The sequence below is a fragment of the Salmo salar genome, unplaced genomic scaffold (assembly GCF_965601325.2).
Source record: "Salmo salar unplaced genomic scaffold, fSalSal1 ptg000691l, whole genome shotgun sequence".
Lineage (NCBI taxonomy): Eukaryota > Metazoa > Chordata > Actinopteri > Salmoniformes > Salmonidae > Salmo > Salmo salar.
Genome location: NW_027675466.1, coordinates 1,619,016 through 1,637,264, shown reverse-complemented (window position 1 = coordinate 1,637,264; position 18,249 = coordinate 1,619,016). Strand labels below are relative to the sequence as shown.

Genomic DNA, 18,249 nt, shown 5'->3' with positions numbered 1-18,249 from the left:
TATTAAACACACTTCTGTCGTATGTACTTGTTGGCCCGTTTAATTATATATTTACGTTGTTTGTCAGCTAGCTGGTTTGCTAAGTTAGCTTAGAACTAGGCTAGTCGCTAATGCCAGCTAGCTAACATACTGACCATGAGTTCACGAAGCTACTCTCCTCCTACAGTAAAACAAGAAGTAGAGGATGAGGCTGTTACCGTGAAAGAAGAAGAGAAAGACGTTTCAGTGAAAGAAGAGGAAGACGCGTTCAGAGTGAAAGAGGAGAAGGATGTTACAGTAAAAGAAGAGGAGGAAGAGAAAGAGGAGGCAGTTTTTGGAGTGAAAGAGGAGGAGGGGGAGATGACTGTCACATTGGAGGAAGAAGAGGAGGTTGGAGATCTGTTTAACACCAGTAAGTACCGTCTCTGCTGTCGTTGAACCAATATGCAGTAAAGGGGTTCTACACTTTAATGTTGTTCTGTAGGAATGGCTGAAGCTTCACTGTAACGTGTAGAACATCAAGAGTGGACCATCAACAAAACGTTAACAATTGATCAAATGCATCCAATGACAATGCCTGAAATACTGTAGTCCTCAATATCTCCTATTAGATTAGCCCAAGATGTTCTCTTAAAGGGGCAATCAGCAGTTGTTACATCCATTTAGGGACTTATACATTAATGATATGTACCCATCTGTTTCTTGAAGAAATCACTTATAAATGCCTCATGAGCTTAGTTCAACTGTCGTACCCCATCAGAACCCAAAATATAAGCTTTTATTTACTCCAATGTTTGTCAGTAAATATAAACAAACACTGTATATCCTCAAAACATGGTTAAAACTATAATGTTGATATCATGGATGGTTACATTTCTCCAGCTCCATCCCTCAGCTTTTTACTGAAACGGGCAGGGAGTACGCTTTGATATTGTTTCTACTGCTGATTGCTGCCCCCGTTACTCCTCAAGGTCCAAGGACTGTATGTTATTTTCAGAGGTAGACAAGCTCTGGCAGTCAAAATAATCAAATATTCCATCATCAAATCAAATGTATTTATATAGCCCTTCTTACATCAGCTGAGTGGCAAGTTATCTGACCATTTCTACCAATCTGTGTGCCAGTTGTGATTTTCATATGTACATTTTACTGGAACAGTTTCATTTCATTTATAATAGTATCTCAAAATCATTGCCTGTGATTAATCTACATTCTATCTAAATGAAAATTATACAAATCTAAAAGTAACTTTTATTGCCCTCTATGTAAAAAAAACGCAAGTAAAACTAAATGCATGCTCTTCAACCGATCGCTGCCTGCACCTGCCCGCCTGTCCAGCATAACTACTCTGGACGGCTCTGACTTAGAATACGTGAACAACTACAAATACCTAGGTGTCTGGTTAGACTGTAAACTCTCCTTCCAGACTCACATTAAGCATCTCCAATCCAAAATTAAATCTAGAATCGGCGTCCTATATCGCAACAAAGCATCCTTCACTCACGCTGCCAAACACACCCTCGTAAAACTGACCATCCTACCGATCCTCGACTTCGGTGATGTCATCTATAAAATAGCCTCCAACACTCTACTCAACAAACTGGATGCAGTCTATCATAGTGCCATCCGTTTTGTCACCAAAGTCCCATATACCACCCACCACTGCGACCTGTACGCTCTCGTTGGCTGGCCTTCGCTTAATACTCGTTGCCAAACCCACTGGCTACAGGTTATCTACAAGTCTCTGCTAGGTAAAGCCCCGCCTTATCTCAGCTCACTGGTCACCATAGCAGCACCCACTCGTAGCATGCGCTCCAGCAGGTATATCTCACTGGTCACCCCCAAAGCCAATTCCTCCTTTGGTCGTCTTTCCTTACAGTTCTCTGCTGCCAATGACTTGAACGAACTGCAAAAATCTCTGAAGCTGGAGACTCATATCTCCCTCACTAGCTTTAAGCACCAGCTGTCAGAGCAGCTCACAGATCACTGCACCTGTACATAGCCCATCTGTAAACAGCCCATCTATCTACCTACCTCATCACCATACTGTGTTTATTTATTTATCTTGCTCCTTTGCACCCCAGTATCTCTACTTGCACATTAATCTTCTGCACATCTACCATTCCAGTGTTTAATTGCTATATTGTAATTACTTCGCCACCATGGCCTATTTATTGTCTTAACTTACCTCATTTGCACTCACTGTATATAGACTTTTTGTTTTCTTTTGTTCTACTGTATTATTGACTGTATGTTTTGTTTATTCCATGTGTAACTCTGTGTTGTTGTATGGGTCGAATTGCTATGCTTTATCTTGGCCAGGTCGCAGTTGCAAATGAGAACTTGTTCTCAACTAGCCTACCTGGTTAAATAAAGGTGAAATAAAAAAATTAAAAAATAAATGATGGGTCCTACAGTAGGTCTATGTTATTGTTAGGTGAAGTTATGGGTCCTACAGTAGGTCTATGTTATTGTTAGGTGAAGTTATGGGTCCTACAGTAGGTCTATGTTATTGTTAGGTGAAGTTATGGGTCCTACAGTAGGTCTATGTTATTGTTAGGTGAAGTTATGGGTCCTACAGTAGGTCTATGTTGTTGTTAGGTGAAGTTATGGGTCCTACAGTAGGTCTATGTTATTGTTAGGTGAAGTTATGGGTCCTACAGTAGGTCTATGTTGTTATTAGGTGAAGTTATGGGTCCTACAGTAGGTCTATGTTATTGTTAGGTGAAGTTATGGGTCCTACGGTAGGTCTATGTTATTGTTAGGTGATGTTATGGGTCCTACAGTAGGTCTATGTTGTTAGGTGAAGCTATGGGTCCTACAGTAGGTCTATGTTGTTGTTAGGTGAAGTTATGGGTCCTACAGTAGGTATATGTTGTTAGGTGAAGTTATGGGTCCTACAGTAGGTCTATGTTATTGTTAGGTGAAGTTATGGGTCCTACAGTAGGTCTATGTTATTGTTAGGTGAAGTTATGGGTCCTACAGTAGGTCTATGTTATTGTTAGGTGAAGTTATGGGTCCTACAGTAGGTCTATGTTGTTAGGTGAAGTTATGGGTCCTACAGTAGGTCTATGTTGTTAGGTGAAGTTATGGGTCCTACAGTAGGTCTATGTTGTTGTTAGGTGAAGTTATGGGTCCTACAGTAGGTCTATGTTGTTAATAGGTGAAGTTATGGGTCCTACAGTAGGTCTATGTTGTTGTTATGGGTCCTACAGTAGGTCTATGTTATTGTTATGGGTCCTAGAGGACACTATGTGTGTCATGCAACAACAACCAAAGTGCTTCTTCGTTCATTACATAGGTATGATTGTTGTTAGGTGAAGTTATGGGCCAATTTGGCAAACACTGTACAAACCCTCATTGTCAGGCTGATGTTAAAGCCAAAGAGCATTTTACTGGTTGAAGTGTTTTTTAAGTATAAAGCAGTTGATTTGCGACAATAACACAAACATATTAAGCAGGAGATTCAAATGAGTCTTACAATTATAATTCAAAGTAGTGTGAAATGAACTCATCATCAACCTGGAAATGGAGGTTACTCCCCTGAGTTTTCCCCCATTCACATTCAGAATACATTGTGAAAAACTAAAATCTTTGCTCACCATTTTTGCTCCAGGCAGATATACTACATCCATAACTAGTGGTTTCCTCATTACCAGATATACTACATCCATAACTAGTGGTCTCCTCATTACCAGATATACTACATCCATAACTAGTGGTTTCCTCATTACCAGATATACTACATCCATAACTAGTGGTTTCCTCATTAGCAGATATACTACATCCATAACTAGTGGTTTCCTCATTACCAGATATACTACATCCATAACTAGTGGTTTCCTCATTAGCAGATATACTACATCCATAACTAGTGGTTTCCTCATTACCAGATATACTACATCCAACCCATCATTTATACCTGTTAATTCATAACCCATCATTTATACCTGTTAATTCATAACCCATCATTTATACCTGTTAGTTCATAACCCATCATTTATACCTGTTAATTCATAACCCATAATTTATACCTGTTAGTTCATAATCCATCATTTATACCTGTTAATTCAGGGGCGGTTCAGGCAGGCTGGCACGCTCCCTGACCTAACTTGGCAGGAACTAATGGGAATCCATAATAAATACAAATACTTTATCAATATATTTGTGTCTCTTTACTCTTGGAATCTAAAATGCTAATTGGCATCAAAGTAGACGACATGCAAGACTACAAATCCCTGCGAGCTCCTGCATGTCATCTCTAGCCAACACCTTTCACAGAACAGTTCACTGAATTGTCCATTGAAATACATTTTGACAATTTAATCATTGCTACATTAAGGCCTGATTGGTGGAGTGCTGCAGAGATGGTTGTCCTTCTGGAAGGTTCTCTCGTCTCCACAGAGGAACTCTGGAGCTCTGTCAGAGTGAACATCGGGTTCTTGTTCACCTCCCAGACCAAGGCCCTTCTCCCCCGATTTCTCAGTTTGGCCAGGCGGCCAGCTCTAGGAAGAGTCTTGGTGGTTCCAAACTTCTTCCATTTAAGAATGATGGAGGCCACTGTGTTCTTGGGGACCTTCAATGCTGCAGACATGTTTTGGTACCCTTCCCCAGATCTGTGCCTCGACACAATCCTGTCTCAGAGCTCTATGGACAATTCCTTTGACCTCATGGCTCGGTTTTTGTTCTGACATGCACTGTAAACTGTGGGACCTTATATAGACAGGTGTGTGCCTTTCCAAATCATGTCTAATCAATTTAATTTACCACAAGTGGACTCCAATCAAGTTGTAGAAACATTTCAAGGAAGATCAATTGAAACAGGATGCATCTGAGCTCAATTTCGAGTCTCATAGCAAAGGGTCTGAATACTTAAGTAAATACATTTGGAAAAATGTTTTTAAAAAATGATTTTGTTTTCTCATTATGGGTTATTGTGATGTCATTATGGGGTATTGATTATTCAATTATAAAATTATTCAACTTTAGAATAAGGCTGTAATGTAACTAAATGTTTAAAAAGTGAAGGGGTCTGAATACTTAATGAATGCAGTTTTGTACACAGTCATGTGATACGTGGTATAGAAGAGTCCAATCATAGGAGAGTACATGGGAGGCACTATACTGTGTGTCTGCAGGTGTCTATCTGGTCAAAACCACTGTTACAGGTGCCCCTCCACCCTCTGGTGGGATGGATCATATCTACAGAGAAACCTAGATTCAAATACTTAGATTTGTGTGTATTGGGTCTATGTTGTGAAATTCTTAGATATTACTTGTTAGATATTACTGCACCGTCTGAGATAGAAACACAAGCATTTCACTACACCCACAATAACATCTGCTAAACACGTGTATGTGACCAATAAAATGTGATTTTGATTTGAAATAAACGTCCTATTTATCAAAGATGCTTTTGGCTGGTGTCAAAATGACTCCAAAGGATTTGAATTTGTTAAAAGTCCATATTGATACAGAAACACTAAACCATGATTTAGATTTATTAAGAACAAGTTGATTGACAAAGTCATGAAAATTTTGAAGAATTGAATAAAATACATTTTGGCTATGATAAAAGATATGCCTCTGGGGTCCAAATGATCCATGTCAGAAGTATGGTTCAATGAAAATATGTAGTGGGTGTAAAGTTTGTATTAAATTCTAACTCATTAAAAACGAATCAATCAACACATGCTTCTCTTTGAACGACTTAATATAATATTAAACTTTTCTGAAATAAATGAAAAATAAACGTTTGGTTCCTCAACTGCGTTGCCCAGTCCAGTCAGCAGATGGCGATGTGCGTCTTTTAGGTTCAGGCGATGCTGCCAGTGTGACGTATAATCTAGTGGACGGGACGCTCCTTCAACAACAACAGCTAGTCAGACACCTCGGTAGCTTTCTAGCAAACATAGCTACAACATTCACGCTCTTTACACTGGTTTGGTGTATATTAGTCGCTGTGTATTAAACACACTTCTGTCGTATGTACTTGTTGGCCCGTTTAATTATATATTTACGTTGTTTGTCAGCTAGCTGGTTTGCTAAGTTAGCTTAGAACTAAGCTAGTCGCTAATGCTAACTAGCTAACATCCCCGACCATGAGTTCACTAAGCTACTCTCCTGCTAAAGAAGAGGTCTGCTGGACGGAGAAAGAAGCTCTAGTGAAAGAAGAGAAGAATGTTACAATACAAAAACAAGTGGAGGGTGAGGCTGTTACAGTGAAAGAAGAAGAGAAAGACGTTAAAGTGAAAGAAGAGGAAGACACGTTCAGAGTGAAAGAGGAGGAGGATGTTACAGTAAAAGAAGAGGAGGAAGAGAAAGAGGAGGATGCAGTTTTTGGAGTGAAAGAGGAGGAGGGGGAGATGACTGTCACATTGGAGGAAGAAGAGGAGGTTGGAGATCTGTTTAACACCAGTAAGTACCGTCTCTGCAGTCGTTGAACCGTCTCTGCAGTAAAGGGGTTCTACACTTTAATGTTGTTCTGTAGGAATGGCTGAAGCTACACTGTAACGTGTAGAACATCAAGAGTGGACCATCAACAAAACGTTAACAATTGATCAAATGCATCCAATGACAATGCCTGAAATACTGTAGTCCTCAATATCTCCTATTAGATTAGCCCAAGATGTTCTCTTAAAGGGGCAATCAGCAGTTGTTACATCCATTTTGGGACTTATACATTCATGATATGTACCCATCTGTTTCTTGAATAAATCACTTATAAATGCCTCATGAGCTTAGTTCAACTGTCGAACCCCATCAGAACCCAAAATATAAGCTTCTTTTACTCCAATGTTTGTCAGTAAATATAAACAAACACTGTATATCCTCAAAACATGGTTAAAACTAGAATGTTGATATCATGGATGGTTACATTTCTCCAGCCCCATCCCTCAGCTTTTTACTGAAACGGGCAGGGAGTACGGTTTGTTATTGTTTCTACTGCTGATTGCTGCCCCCGTTACTCCTCAAGGTCCAAGGACTGTATGTTATTTTCAGAGGTAGACTGGCTCTGTTCAGGTAAAATAGTCAAATAATCCATCTAAATGTGAATTGATTCTCAATTGCAATACGTTTCTAGAAGCATAAATTGCTGTACTTTCATATCAATTCAGAGTAATTTCACACAATATTTAAATATCACATCAAAATAATTTCACATAATACTTTCCGGACTAGTCTCCCAGTCCCTGCTGCTGAAAAACATCCCCACAGCATGATGCTGCCACCACCATGCTTCACCGTAGGGATGGTGCCAGGTTTCCTCCAGATGTGACTCTTGGCAGTCAGGCCAATGAGTTCAATCTTGGTTTCATCAAGTCAGAGAATCTTGTTTCTCATGGTCTTAGAGTCTTAAGGTGCCTTTTGTCAAACTCCAAGAGGGCTGTCATATGCTTTATACTGAGGAGTGGCTTCTGTCTGGCCACTCTACCATAAAGGTCTGATTGGTGGAGTGCTGCAGAGATGGTTGTCCTTCTGGAAGGTTCTCCCATCTCCACAGAGGAACTCTGGAGCTCTGTCAGAGTGACCATCAGGTTTTTGGTCACCTCCCTGACCAAGGCCCTTCTCCCCCAATCGCTCAGTTTGGCCGGGTGACCAGCTCTAGGAAGAGTATTCCATTTATGAATGATGGAGGCCACTGTGTTCTTGGGGACCTTCAATACTGCAGAATTATTTTTGGTACCCATCCCCAGATCTGTGCCTCGACACAATCCTGTCTCGGAGCTCTACAGACAATTCCTTCGACCTCATGGCTTGGTTTTTGCTCTGACATGCACTGTCAACTGTGGAACCTTATATAGACAGGTGTGTGCCTTTCCAAATCATATCCAATCAATTGAATTTACCACAGGTGGACTCCAAACAAGTTGTAGATACATCTCAAGGATGATTAATGGAAACAAGATGCACCTGAAAGCAATTTCGAGTCTCATAGCAAAGGGTCTGAATACTTCAGTAAATAAGGTATTTCTGTTTTTTACCTGTTTTCACTTTGTCATTATGGGCTATTGATGACACCCCTCTGAATATAGATAGCCTAACCATCAGAAAAACCTCTTCCTTAGAAGAGTCGTTATGCTCCTATAGTTTCTGGTAATAGACTACACCAGCAGTTGTTATGCTCCTATAGTTTCTGGTAATAGGCTACACCAGCAGTCGTTATGCTCCTATAGTTTCTGGTAATAGACTACAGTCGTTATGCTCCTATAGTTTCTGGTAATAGACTACACCAGCAGTCGTTATGCTCCTATAGTTTCTGGTAATAGACTACACCTGCAGTCGTTATGCTCCTATAGTTTCTGGTAATAGACTACAGTCGTTATGCTCCTATAGTTTCTGGTAATAGGCTAGACCAGCAGTCGTTATGCTCCTATAGTTTCTGGTAATAGACTACACCAGCAGTCGTTATGCTCCTATAGTTTCTGGTAATAGGCTACACCAGCAGTCGTTATGCTCCTATAGTTTCTGGTAATAGACTACACCAGCAGTCGTTATGCTCCTATAGTTTCTGGTAATAGACTACACCAGCAGTCGTTATGCTCCTATAGTTTCTGGTAATAGACTACACCAGCAGTCGTTATGCTCCAATAGTTTCTGGTAATAGACTACACCAGCAGTCGTTATGCTCCTATAGTTTCTGGTAATAGACTACACCAGCAGTCGTTATGCTCCTATAGTTTCTGGTAATAGGCTACACCAGTAGTCGTTATGCTCCTATAGTTTCTGGTAATAGACTACACCAGCAGTCGTTATGCTCCTATAGTTTCTGGTAATAGACTACACCAGCAGTCAGCAACCTTTTCCATTTGGTGCCAATTTCTGATCATTTCTACTGATCTGGTGCTAGTTATGATTTTCATATTCACATTTTACTGGAACAGTTTCATTTAATTTATAATAGTATTAATAATTATAATTGTCTTTATCTCAACATCATTCTCTGTGGTTAATCTACATTCTATTTAAATGAAAATTATAAATATACATTTTTATTTCCATTGCTAAGTTTAAAATGACCTACATAAAGCCCAAAAATTTAAACACGCCAACTCATTAGTGGTGGTGTGTTAAGACAATCAGAAATACTATCAGACATCCCCAAATGTAACTTTGACTATAATTACTGTTCCCTGAAGGAGGGAAACGAGGTACAACACCTGTTTGGCCCCACCCCTTCCTGGGTCGGTGAAGAGCGGTATTAAATTTAAGGAAGAAATCCGAGCCTCGCGCTCATCACCTGTAGAAGGCGGGGCTTCCAGCGAGGCGTGGATTTAATAGTATGTTGTACCTAGTTTCCCTCCTTCAGGGAACAGTAGTTATAGTCATAACGTGTGGATTTAATAGTATGTTGTACCTAGTTTCCCTCCTTCAGGGAACAGTAGTTATAGTCATAACGTTACGCTTGTCAAATGATGAACTTTAACTTAAATACTGGATCTTGCTGTCGGACAGTTTTTTTGTATTCAGATCTCTGAAATGCTCTCTAATTACGTAACATTTAGTGTCTCCTTATGGTACGCTGGGAAAATAGTTTTCATGGGCACAGAAATCCTAAATCATTTCAGAGTTTGCTAAATCCAATGGTTCTAACCAAGAGTCATCTTTACTTTATTGACAACACCCAAATGGATACTGTCATTAACGCAGTTCTTCAATAATTACACATAATTCTTAATACTGTAGCTGTTTAGTTAGTCACATGTTCAACTATCATCAGCTGATCCAGGAAATCATTTTCTGAATGACAGTCACATGACAAACATCACGACATGCAACAACAACCAAAGTGCTTCTTCATTCATTACTCTGGTAAAGACAGTTATGCCGTGCTCCACGTTGGATCCAACATCCCTAAGAAATTGATGTTTATAATGTGTTATTGTCTGCCTGATTTACAGTAGCGTCTCGTTAGTCTGTTTGCACACAGAGATACTTAGCTCATAATGTGTAGAGAACTGTTCCTTGATGGATAGGCTATTGTACAACACACAGAGCTATTTTCCTTTATTCAGGACATTTAGAATGACAACACATTACAGAATAGCCTAGTGGGATTATTCACAAAATTATCTGGTGATCAGGTTATGAAATGTCATGAAAGACATTTTAGTTTCCATGTTTCACCTGAAGTATGAAATTATTTATAGTCCTAGGTCTATGTTGTTGTTAGGTGAAGTTATGGGTCCTGCAGTATGTCTATGTTATTGTTTGTTGAAGTTATGGGCCAATTTGTTAACTTCTTCGGGCTAGGGGGCAGTGTTCGGAAGTTCGGAGAGTCTGGCATGCCCAAAGGAAACTGCCTGTTACTCAGACCCAGAAGCTAGGATATGCATATAATTGGTTGTATTTGATAGAAAACACTTTGCTTGATTTACAGTTTTATTGTTTATTTACATATTAGGGTACCTGAGGATTGATTAGAAACGTTGTTTGACTTGTTTGGATGAAGTTTATTGGTAACTTTTTGGATTATTTTGTCTGCATGTTGAACGGGTGGATTACTGAACAAAACGCGCCAACCAAACTGAGTTTTTGGGATATAAAGAGGGACTTTATCAAACAAAACAACCATTTATTGTGTAGCTGGGACCCTTGGGATTGCAAACAGAGGAAGATCTTCAAAGGTAAGTGATTTATTTTATCGCTATTTTTGATTTTTGTGACGGCTGTGCTGGTTTGAGAAATATTTCTATGCAGCAAGTATGCGGGGCGCTATCAAATCAAATCAAATGTATTTATATAGCCCTTCGTACATCAGCTGAAATCTTAAAGTGCTGTACAGAAACCCAGCCTAAAACCCCAAACAGCAAGCAATGCATGTGAAAGAAGCACGGTGGCTAGGAAAAACTCCCTAGAAAGGCCAAAAACCTAGGAAGAAACCTAGAGAGGAACCAGGCTATGAGGGGTGGCCAGTCCTCTTCTGGCTGTGCCGGGTGGATATTATAACAGAACATGGTCAAGATGTTAAAATGTTCATAAATGACCAGCATGGTCAAATAATAATAATCATAGTAGTTGTCGAGGGTGCAACAAGCACGTCCGGTGAACAGGTCAGGGTTCCGTAGCCGCAGGCAGAACAGTTGAAACTGGAGCAGCAGCATGGCCAGGTGGACTGGGGACAGCAAGGAGTCATCATGCCAGGTAGTCCTGAGGCATGGTCCTAGGGCACAGGTCCTCCGAGAGAAAGAGAGAATTAGAGAGAGCATATTTAAATTCACACAGGACACCAGATAAGACAAGAGAATACTCCAGATGTAACAGACTGACCCTAGCCCCCCGACACATAAACTACTGCAGCATAAATACTGGAGGCTGAGACAGGAGGGATCAGAAGACACTGTGGCCCCATCCGATGATACCCCCAGACAGGGCCAAACAGGCAGGATATAACCCCACCCACTTTGCCAAAGCACAGCCCCCACACCACTAGAGGGATGTCTACAACCACCAACTTACCGTCCGAAGACAAGGCCGAGTAAAGCCCACAAAGATCTCCGCCATGGCACAACCCAAGGGGGGGGCGCCAACCCAGACAGGAAGACCACGTCAGTGACTCAACCCACTCAAGTGACGCACCCCTCCCATGGACGGCATGGAAGAACACCAGTAAGTCAGTGACTCAGCCCCTGTAATAGGGTTAGAGGCAGAGAATCCCAGTGGAAAGAGGGGAACCGGCAAGGCAGAGACAGCAAGGGCGGTTCGTTGCTCCAGCCTTTCCGTTCACCTTCACACTCCTGGGCCAGACTATACTTAATCATAGGACCTACTGAAGAGATAAGTCTTCAGTAAAGACTTAAAGGTTGAGACTGAGTCTGCGTCTCTCACATGGGTAGGCAGACCATTCCATAAAAATGGAGCTCTATAGGAGAAAGCCCTGCCTCCAGCTGTTTGCTTAGAAATTCTAGGGACAATTAGGATGCCTGCGTCTTGTGACCGTAGCGTACGTGTAGGTATGTACGGCAGGACCAAATCGGAAAGATAGGTAGGAGGAAGCCCATGTAATGCTTTGTAGGTTAGCTTTGTCCTCAGATAATGAAATGCTATGCTTTCACCGTAAAGCCTATTGTAAATCGGACAATGCGGTTCGATTACCAAGATTCTAAACTAAAGAATCATGTATGACACTTGTATTTTCATGAATGTTTAATATTACGATTTTTGTATTTTGAATTTCACGCTCTGCAATTTACCGGATGTTGTCTAAGTGGAACGCTAGCAGAACACTGATCCGTAAGAAGTTAAACACTTAGTGTACAAACCCTCATTGTCAGGCTGATGGCAAAGCTAAACTTGCCAAAGAGCATTTTACTGGTTGAAGTGTTTAAGTATAAATCAGTTGGTTTATATCACAAAGTTAAGTTGGAGATTCAAACGATCCTTACAGTTATAATCTAATAGTAGTGTGAAATGCACTCATAATCAACCTAGAAATGGAGGCTATTTTTGCAGTCAGCCTATGAGAACTCCCCTGAGATTTCCCCCATGGTGGTGAATTAGTGAATAGACACAGAGCTTAATGTGAGTTTCCTTGAGTAGCACTCCTGATCTTGTGCTGTAATATTCAGAATACATCGTGAAAAACTAAAATCTTTGCTCACCATTTTTTTCTCCTGGCAGATATACTACATCCATAACTAGGGGTTTCCTCATTACCAGATATACTACGTCCATAACTAGTGGTTTCCTCATGACCAAATATACTACATCCATAACTAGCGGTTTCCTCATTACCAGATATACTACATCCATAACTAGTGGTTTCCTCATTACCAGATATACTACATGCATAACTAGTGGTTTCCTCGTTACCAAATATACTACATCCATAACTAGTAGTTTCCTCGTTACCAAATATACTACATCCATAACTAGTAGTTTCCTCATTACCAAATATACTACATCCATAACTAGTGGTTTCCTCATTACCAGATATACTACATCCATAACTAGTGGTTTCATCATTACCAGATATACTACATCCATAACTAGTGGTTTCCTCATTACCAAATATACTACATCCATAACTAGTGGCTTCCTAATTACCAGATATACTACATCCATAACTAGTGGTTTCCTCATTACCAGATATTCTACATCCATAACTTGCTGTTTCCTCATTAGAAGGGAGGAGTTTCTGCAACCAAATTGTGTGTGCTTTGCCCTCGTGCCGCAATTTTAGCAAACACAGAAAGGGGCCTGTATTGGAGACCAAAAGTCGTCTGGCACACTGCTTAGGATTTCAACAACTTTAATAATTGATTTCTAGCCTACAATCATCAGTTTTACTACTAATGTGAAAACAAGACTAAATATGACTATTCTTGCTCATTTTAAGAAATTAAATAATTGTAACATTCATTACAGACGTCAGTTGTTGTACATCATGGCTCCGCTGTTGGCATCACCTTTTACAGTGGATTACCGCTGTTGTGGGCCTTTATATCATCTGTCTGACTTTGTTGTTCACACAGGAGAGATATGGGACTATCGTGGATCCTCTGGGGAGCCTCAACAACCTCATGATGCTGAAGAGGCAGAGAAGAGTCTCTCCACATTAGAACACCTCAATAAACACCTGCAGACATCCACAGGGAAGAGAACTCACTGCTGCTCTGACTGTGGGAAGAGATTCACCTCATCAGGCATTAAAATTCATCAGAGAACACACACAGGAGAGAAACCTTATAGCTGTGGTCAATGTGGGACGAGTTTTGCTACATCTAGCGCTCTGACTCTACACCAGAGAATACACACAGGAGAGAAACCTTCTAGCTGTGGTCAATGTGGGAAGAGTTTTGGTCGATCTTGCCATCTGGTATCACACCAGAGAACACACACAGGAGAGAAACCTTATAGCTGTGGTCAATGTGGAACAGGTTTTGCTACATCTAAAGCTCTGACTCTACACCAGAGAACACACACAGGAGAGAAACCTTCTAGCTGTGGTCAATGTGGGAAGAGTTTTGGTCGATCTTGCCATCTGGTATCACACCAGAGAACACACACAGGAGAGAAACCTTATAGCTGTGGTCAATGTGGGAAGAGTTTTGGTCGATCTAGCCATCTGACTCAACACAAGAGAATACACACAGGACAGAAACCTTATAGCTGTGGTCAATGTGGGAGGAGTTTAGGTCAATCTGGCCAGCTGGTATCACACCAGAGAACACACACAGGAGAGAAACCTTATAGCTGTGGTCAATGTGGGACGAGTTTTGCTACATCTAGCGCTCTGACTCTACACCAGAGAACACACACAGGAGAGAAACCGTATTGCTGTGGTCAATGTGGGAAGAGTTTTACTACATCTAGATATCTGACTCAACACCAGAGAACACACACAGGAGAGAAACTTTATAGCTGTGGTCAATGTGGGAAGAGTTTTACTACATCTAGATATCTGACTTTACACCAGAGAACACACACAGGAGAGAAATCTTATAGCTGTGGTCAATGTGGGAAGAGTTTTACTACATCTAGCACTCTGACTAAACACCAGAGAACACACACAGGAGAGAAACCATATAGCTGTGGTCAATGTGGGAAGAGTTTTACTACATCTAGCACTCTGACTCAACACCAGAGAACACACACAGGAGAGAAACCTTATAGCTGTGATCAGTGTGACAAGAGATTCACAGATAAAAGACCTCTGATCAAACATCAGAAAATACATGAAGGAGTTGTTTCATGATATCAATGAAATGTCACAATGTAGAATGTTTTAACATTGTAGAAGGAGTATTTTAATAGTGTCACAATGTAGAACCCTAAAAGTATGTCCCCTGTTCTATTGATTTCAACATGATATGGATATTAACCTCAGGTGGAAAATCCAGGCTCTGAAATGGAAGAGTTACTATTTATGTGATTTAACAAAAAGAGTTGTGTTACACTTACCATGTTGGTGACCCACTTGAATCAAAATGCAACACTTCAAAATGTAGCGAGCTGTTTTCTACAAATTGTCCTCTGACCAGGGATGTACACATTATTCCCAGATTCCATGTGGTTTTTGAGCTGTTAGTTTTAACAGGACGTGTAACCTCATCTCCCTCCTTTCGCACAATTGATTGCCAGCAGCATACCACCCTGCATCCCACTGCTGGCTTTAACCCAGCAGCATACCACCCTGCATCCCACTGCTTGCTTGCTTCTGAAGCTAAGCAGGGTTGGTCCTGGTCAGTCCCTGGATGGGAGACCAGATGCTGCTGGAAGTGGTGTTGGAGGGCCAGTCGGAGGCACTCTTTCCTCTGGTCTAAACAATATCCCAATGCCCCAGGGCAGTGACTGCCCAGTGTAGGGTGCAGTCTTTCGGATGGGACGTTAAACGGGTGTCCTGACTCTCTGAGGTCATTAAAGATCCCATTGCACTTATTGTAAGAGTAGGGGTGTTAACCCCGGTGTCCTGGCTAAATTCCCAATCTGGCCCTCATACCATCACGGCCACCTAATCATCCCCAGCTTACAATTGGCTCGTTCATTCCCCTCCTCTCCCCTGTAACTATTCCCCAGGTTGTTGCTGTAAATGAGAATGTGTTCTCAGTCAACTTAACTGGTAAAACAACGGTAAAAAGAAAAAAAAATCCACATGATATCGATGAGTTATGACAAATAAGTGTTGTGTTCCTTTGTTTAGGGACCCCTAAATTTAAATGTATCAGTCCAAAATGTAGCTGACTGTCTTCTGCAGGTTGTCCTCTAACCAGTGAGGTGAAATATATCTCCCATTTCCATGTGTTTTTTTAGTTGTGTTAGTTTCAACAGCATGTACAACCTGATTTCCCCCCTAATCGATATCAGTGATTTATTGCTACTTGTCAAAACAACAGTGTTTCTGGTGCTTGTACAGTTTTATAAGGTGCTTGTTTTAAATAATACAAGTAATATAATTATTGTGGCAGATGTTTGTGTATATAGCACATGTTATGTTTAGGTTTTCAATTTATCACAAACTGTTTCTGCATATTGGTTATTGATTTGGACACGTTAAAACTGTTTTGACATTGGGGATATCCCATCTAGCAAAATGACGTTGAAAATATGACTATGCAATCAAATATTTACATTTCATGTAACATTTAGTAGTGATAATTATTTATGCAACCAACTGACAATTTTTTTGGTGCAATTATAATGACATTGTTGCCCTGTTTTTAGAATATCAGGGTTCATTCTCAGATGTGCCAACACAAATGTACTAGAGCATGACATTGGGGACTGGGCCCCGTTCCAACAACATGCCTATCTAGTGAACCCTGAATAGAGAGAGAAGCTCCGCAGTGAGGTGGAAAGTTACTACGGATATTGCAGGAGTTTCCTCTTGAAATCAGACATGTCTGTGGTAAGGACAACTTGGTTTCTGATTGTCTCAAGGGTGGGCAGTCAAGAAGATTAGTTTTTTTGCGTTTAGCTAGTGCGTTGCTATAGATCACAATTTATTTTGACTGCACGTTTTTCCGTGTCGGAGATGAGTTTTGTTTGGGCTCGTTCCAAGGGGATGAGAGTTCTAGAAGCTAGGGAGTTTTAGGAAGAGGAGTATTGTAGAAGCTAGTGGGGAGAATATATATATTTTTTCTTGTTTATAATTGTTGACATCCAGTAGACACCATGTTTATATTGGTGAAGGTGAAGCATTGTAGTTGATTATAATGTGAAATAGAAGTTATTTTCAACTAGTAGAAAAATGAGGAAGGGAAGCGCTACTAAGGTACACAATAGTAAATGTTGGTAGACAGAAGGTGCTCTTTGGTAAAGGGGTGAGTTGGTCATCAAAAAGAAAGGAGGACCAAGGCACTCTTCATATAATTGATTAAAATGCCTTTATTAGTATGGCAGGTTCAATAGAAACAATGTTTTAAAAAAAATCCAACGCGTTTCGGCTGCATGGCCTTCGTCAGGGAGTACAAAGAAATGATACAATGTCCTCTTTTTAACAGCTTTTCCAATCAGCCCTAATTGGAGAGGGAGTGGTTACAAAATTGATTGGACACACCTAGTAAGCAATAGTATACACATTAAAAAGTGAAACACTGTGGCTGTGTCATCACAAAAAAGGAAAGGTAATACAACTCCAAGCTAGAGGCACTAGAACACCCAGCAAGGTAGTTCCAACCCTAAACATGTCTGGGAGAGAAGTCAAGAACAAGAAAGCAATCTATTCCCTAGTACACTTGAACCCAACAAAACATGAACAACAGTCTAAACATAGCTGAGGGCAATTGAGAAGAAAGACCACTAGATGATAGCAAATGGACCTATCACAACCCTACAGGAATGGACCTATCACAACCCTACAGGAATGGACCTATCACAACCCTACAGGAAGGGTGAGAAATCCATATCTTCATGTAAACCAGGGTATTTAGTGGCCTGTAGTTTGTAAATCCATATCTTCATGTAAACCAGGGTATTTAGTGGCTTGTAGTTTGTAAATCCATATCTTCATGTAAACCAGGGTATTTAGTGGCCTGTAGTTTGTAAATCCATATCTTCATGTAAACCAGGGTATTTAGTGGCTTGTAGTTTGTAAATCCATATCTTCATGTAAACCAGGGTATTTAGTGGCCTGTAGTTTGTAAATCCATATCTTCATGTAAACCAGGGTATTTAGTGGCCTGTAGTTTGTAAATCCATATCTTCATGTAAACCAGGGTATTTAGTGGCCTGTAGTTTGTAAATCCATATCTTCATGTAAACCAGGGTATTTAGTGGCCTGTAGTTTGTAAATCCATATCTTCATGTAAACCAGGGTATTTAGTGGCCTGTAGTTTGTAAATCCATATCTTCATGTAAACCAGGGTATTTAGTGGCCTGTAGTTTGTAAATCCATATCTTCATGTAAACCAGGGTATTTAGTGGCCTGTAGTTTGTAAATCCATATCTTCATGTAAACCAGGGTATTTAGTGGCTTGTAGTTTGTAAATCCATATCTTCATGTAAACCAGGGTATTTAGTGGCCTGTAGTTTGTAAATCCATATCTTCATGTAAACCAGGGTATTTAGTGGCCTGTAGTTTGTAAATCCATATCTTCATGTAAACCAGGGTATTTAGTGGCCTGTAGTTTGTAAATCCATATCTTCATGTAAACCAGGGTATTTAGTGGCCTGTAGTTTGTAAATCCATATCTTCATGTAAACCAGGGTATTTAGTGGCCTGTAGTTTGTAAATCCATATCTTCATGTAAACCAGGGTATTTAGTGGCCTGTAGTTTGTAAATCCATATCTTCATGTAAACCAGGGTATTTAGTGGCCTGTAGTTTGTA

General features: G+C 40.4%; 1 protein-coding gene across 1 annotated transcript; it reads left to right on the top strand.

Annotated features, from left to right (window-relative positions):
- Positions 1-12,176: 12,176 nt before the first annotated feature.
- Positions 12,177-16,061, top strand: LOC145877145 (uncharacterized). Its single transcript, XM_082972435.1, has 2 exons — positions 12,177-12,213; positions 13,398-16,061. The coding sequence occupies exons 1-2, from the start codon at positions 12,177-12,179 to the stop codon at positions 14,675-14,677; spliced, it is 1,317 nt and encodes a 438-aa protein (XP_082828561.1). The 3' UTR covers positions 14,678-16,061.
- The last annotated feature ends 2,188 nt before the right edge of the window (positions 16,062-18,249 follow it).

Excerpts from the sequence above, each read along its gene's own strand:
- LOC145877145 (XM_082972435.1), top strand. The coding sequence starts at position 12,177 with ATGTTGTCTAAGTGGAACGCTAGCAGAACACTGATCC. Across the intron at positions 12,214-13,397 it reads CGCTAGCAGAACACTGATCC|TGGATTACCGCTGTTGTGGG; the intron begins GTAAGAAGTTAA and ends CACCTTTTACAG.